Below are 4,942 nucleotides of genomic sequence, written 5' to 3'. Positions count from 1 at the left end.
GATACCGAACAATCAATTTTTGCCATGCTTTGCTAATTCTGAAGACAAATAAATGGCATTTCTTTTTAATGCACACTTCTTTGATTTCTGGGGTTTTATTTCCTTTTATTTAAAAATATCTAAAATGGAGTCAAATGGATTGACACTATCAAATAACCATTTACATCTACTATATGATTTCAGTAGTTTGATACAATGATAAAATACAAAAAAATGATTAAACAATATATTTAACTTAAAATTTTTAACTAATTCACTTATTGACAATCGGCTGCAAATTTTTCTTTCTCTAGAATTATCATATGTATTAAGTATAAAAGGAAAAAGCTAAACAGTTGGAAACTACAAACTTAAAAGCAAAGTTAATTTCGTACTTATAGTATAATAGTATGAGATATTAAGTCCCATATCCAAAAATCCAACTTGTCATATATTAAGGATTATGCTTTTGAAGTAAGTTCATTACTGACATTATTATTGGAACTGCACTATAATTTTACACAAAGTTCTAAAATAACATCACAGACTATAGGAGCATCTATCTTAGTAACATTAAAAAAAATATACCTTGTAGGGTGGCAATATTGATTTAAAAATTGTTTCCTGAAACAATAATCAATGAGGCATATTTGTTGCCATTCTTTTGTTAATATGCTTATCCTGTTTGAGGATTATTTTCCATCTTCTTTCATTGACTCATTTCGGCCTTTGCATGAGTTAAGAGGTGCGCTTTCATGTTATTTGACTGAATAAACTTCTTGAGACAGCCTTCAAAGGGACATACAAAAGGTTTCTCCCCAGTGTGGATGCGCACATGTGTACGCAAATTGAAGGACAGGGAAAAACGTTTTCCGCACCCTTCGAAAGTACACGGAAATGGCTTCTCTCCAGTATGAACCAGAAAATGTCTTTTTAGTTTTGCGCTCTCCTTGAAGGCTTTCCCACATTCTGCACATACGTGATCTCGGGGACTATGAACTCGGAGATGCTTTCTCAGGGATGCTCTATTCTTGAACTCTCTTATGCATCCACTCTCAGGACAAACAATTTTTTCTGGAGCATCATATTCTTTATTTGTACTTGGCTTCATTTTAGTACATTCTGTGAGCTGTTTAGGATCTGAAAAGTCAATGCTGGGTATTTCTCCAGGAGGAAGCTTCTTGCCTGTCATGTACTCAGAAGACTCAAGAAGTGAATTCTCTCCACCAAACTGTTGAGGAAGTTCTTGTTTTGCCCCCTTTTTCATGTATTCCAAGGAATGTTCAAGAAGTGAGCTTGCCGTAAGAACCTGTTGAGAAAGCTCTTGTTCTGATCCTTGTTTCAGACAGTCAAAGGACTTAAGAAGTGAGTCCTCTTCCGTGATAGGTTCAGAAAACTCACCTCTTATTATGCATTCTATGTAACAGTCAGAGAAGGAATCCTCTTCAACAACCCGAAAGCTAGTCTCATAGCACACTTCCTCATCACATAAGGTCCACGTCGTGTCAGGAGGTTTCTGCGGGGCTGGCGGTGACTTGTCCCCACTGACGGCTCTTCTACCAAGGCCTTTCTGGCCAAGTGTCTTTTCCCTTTTCTTCAGTTTCTGGTCCATGTTGTTCTGCTAGCTCCCTCGGTGAAGGTTTGCACCAGAATAGATCAACCACTTCTGGGAAGGAGTGATCTACGTGAATTGTTTTCAGCAAGCACCTGTTTGAGATAGTAGTCATTAGGTAAAATATATTCCAATATTAGAGCCATCGTCAGAAAAGGACCTCAAAAAATATCCTAGAACTCACTTTCCAATAACAGAATCACTACATTTACATCTTTGACTAACTCTGCAAGAGAGTAAGAGAATTAGCTGTGACATATGTACGTAAGACATGGGTCATAAACGTTTCTTTCCTGGGTATCCCCTGTAAGTTATCTGCCCTCCCTAATTGATCACCTAATGTTCATTGGGCACTCACTATGTGCTAGCCCTTTTCTAAGCTACTCATGGGTTGAGACACACCAGTGAATAGATATATTATACCCAAAATGTAATGTATGCCCCATGGGGTATACAAAATAAATAAGTAACGTACGTTGTATGTTATAATGCAAAGAGCACTATAGAATAAGCCAAGGGACTGGTAGAAAGCAGGGGCTTGCAATTTAAATAGGGAGCTCCAGGTAAATCTTTTTCTTTTTTCCCCAGGTGAATCTTGACTGAGGTAGTGGCAGCTGACAAAAAACTTAAAGGAGGTGAGGGAGCAAGATATGCCTATTCTTATGTAACACTCCTGTGAAATTCAAATTAAATATTGCATTTAAAGTGCTTAGCACAGTTCATGGCATAGACCAAATGCTGACCACTCATGTGAGCTACTGTTAGATTACCTTTGTATTCATTCTATAAGTAGATGTTGGATCCTGCTAAGTGCCAGGTACTGTTCTAGACCAAGGGCAGCAAACTTTTTCTGTAAAGAGCCTGATTTAAACTTTGTGGGCCCTAGGGCCTATGTCATAGCTATTCAATCTCACTGTAGCACAGAAGCAGCTACAGACAGTACACAGAGGATGGGCAGTGCACAGCAGAGACTGATTTGGTGGATGGCTGTAGTTTGCCCACCCTTGTTCTATAAGATGGGGATCCAGAGAATAAGCCATGTGAAATCTATGTATTGCCATCTCTTATAAGTGCAAGTCAAAATAAAGGCACAGGGGAATGAGTGGTTTTTGATCCTTTTCTTAAAAATCTAAAAGTAGTACTATGAAAGTTACAGCATGAATATATTATATTCTTTCTAAGAGTCCTTTGCTTAATGTTACCATTGTGTCTTATAAAAGATCTCTTAATTTTAGCATCCTGATGTCCTGCTGTAGGAACAAAAATTAAATGCTTTTAAAAAGGAGCAAATGTGAAAGTACTGGAATGAAAATCAATAGCTTGAAAATGTTTTTAAATAGCCACATTAAAAAATGCCACCTCAAAAAGTTTGTGCCATTTACTTTTGGTAAAATAATACATAGAATGAAAACAAAACATGCTTTTATGCCTTCTTAAACACTATATATACACATATACATATTTATATATGTAAATATATACTATATAAATTACAAATAAAATTAATTATATATTTACTTATATAAAATATATATGAATGTTATCTATGACATTTAAAAACTGAGAGATTTTAAAGTGTCTTCTTAAGCATTCATACATACATATTTGCAAATAAATATATAATTAATATTTTCATTATATATATTTAAGTATAAATCAAATATTTATATATAAATTGCTCAGGGAAGAGGTTTAAATTTTTTCTTAAATATATGCATATATTATATAAATATATATTTCTATGCAATATACATACTCATGTTTAAGAAGACATTTAAACCTCTTCCCTTACCAATTGAAATGCATGTTTTGTTTTCATTGTATTTTTTTCTTTTGCCAAGAATAGCATGATTCTTTTGAGGAGGTTATTTTTAAATGTGGCTATCTAAAAATATTTTCAGGGACTTCCCTGGCAGTCCAATGGTTAAGACTTCACCTTCCAATGCAGGGGGTGCAGGTTCAATCCCTGGGTCGGGGAGCTGAGATCCCACATGCCTTGTGTCCAAAAAACCAAAACATAAAATGGAAGCAATATTGTAGCAAATTCAGTAAAGACTTTAAAGATGATCCACATCAAAAAAAAATATGTTCAAGCTGTTTATATGTTATATTCCTAATATATAATGTTAGTGGTACATGTGTTATTATTTATTCTGTCCTTTATAAAGGTGAAATAAACCAGGGAGACTGTATCCAGCAATATTTGCCTAACAAAATCGTGCTCTCATAGCTAAAAATAATTTTCATTTCACTTTGTATTAGTGCATATAGCAAGCCCCTTTGGAGCAAAATCTCTAGATCTAAAGTTTAAGTAGGAAAGAATACAAAAGTTCCCTCCCTCAATTAGTCCATTTAAAATAGCTACAATTGGTTTGATTCCAGCTTTTCTCTCCAAACTTATCTCTTGCCATCTCCAGTTCTCCTATTTCATCTCCAGCCATAATAAAGTCTCCTTCCAATAAAGTGCCATGCTCTTTCCTCTCTACCCTCATACTGTACACCTGTAACTTACATAATATTGCTGTACATCAACTACATTTCAATTAAAAAAAAAAACTAGGATAAATACCAAACTATACAATTAAAAAAAAAACAAAAAACTACCCACTCTCAATCCCCCTTACCTATGAGCATGTGCACAGATGGGGCATGCACAGGTTTACTTCCCACCTGCATTTCAGATCTCTGCCTAAACGCCACTTGCTCAGGCAAGCTTCCCTTGACTCTTAGTCTCAATTAGGTCTCCAAGCTAAACGCTCTCCTAGCTCCCTATTTTACACTGACCACAGCCCCTTGGTTCTGATTATTTAAGCCCTGTCTTATCTACTAGACTGTAAGCTTTAAGAGAGCAAGGGCCTCTCCTGTCTTATTCACGTGCCCCAGCACTTACTACATTTGTCTAATGAAATGAATTGATGAATATGCATTTAGTCATCAGACTGGTGATATCTGATTTAGCAATCTTATAAAATTAATTTACTAGAAATTTATTTGGGATGTTAGACACACTTAAGGTAGAAGTTTCATAAAGTTGTCTATCAATGATGCCAAGGTGTTATCTAGAACAACATCTCCTATGAGATCAGGGTTGAGAGAAAGGTATTTTCTTTATGAATTTACCAGGGTCCAAGTACAGCCCTTACCTTTCTAAACTAGATTCTTATTTGTCAGATGTCTGAGCATTATGCCATTTCTCACACAATATGCAAGCCTGTGAGAACAATGTATAAATTGAAATGGTAACTTATTAATTTATTATGAGAATACTCCTGTTGATAAACTATATTCTCCTTTGGTAGAAATAACCACATGGAAAACGTAATGCTTAAACATAGTATAAGATGTTACATG

The 4,942-nt window shown here is 35.2% G+C and overlaps 1 protein-coding gene across 1 annotated transcript; it reads right to left on the bottom strand.

Annotated features, from left to right (window-relative positions):
- Window positions 1-343: 343 nt before the first annotated feature.
- ZFP42 (ZFP42 zinc finger protein) lies at window positions 344-1,591 on the bottom strand. The gene has a single exon (XM_024760010.1). The coding sequence runs from the start codon at window positions 1,589-1,591 to the stop codon at window positions 689-691; it is 903 nt and encodes a 300-aa protein (XP_024615778.1). The 3' UTR covers window positions 344-688.
- Between the last annotated feature and the right edge of the window lie 3,351 nt (window positions 1,592-4,942).

Source organism: Neophocaena asiaeorientalis, unplaced genomic scaffold, assembly GCF_003031525.2.
Source record: "Neophocaena asiaeorientalis asiaeorientalis breed wild unplaced genomic scaffold, Neophocaena_asiaeorientalis_V1.1 scaffold521, whole genome shotgun sequence".
NCBI lineage: Eukaryota > Metazoa > Chordata > Mammalia > Artiodactyla > Phocoenidae > Neophocaena > Neophocaena asiaeorientalis.
The sequence above is the reverse complement of the archived record's forward strand: the minus strand, read 5'-3'. Positions and strand labels throughout refer to the sequence as shown.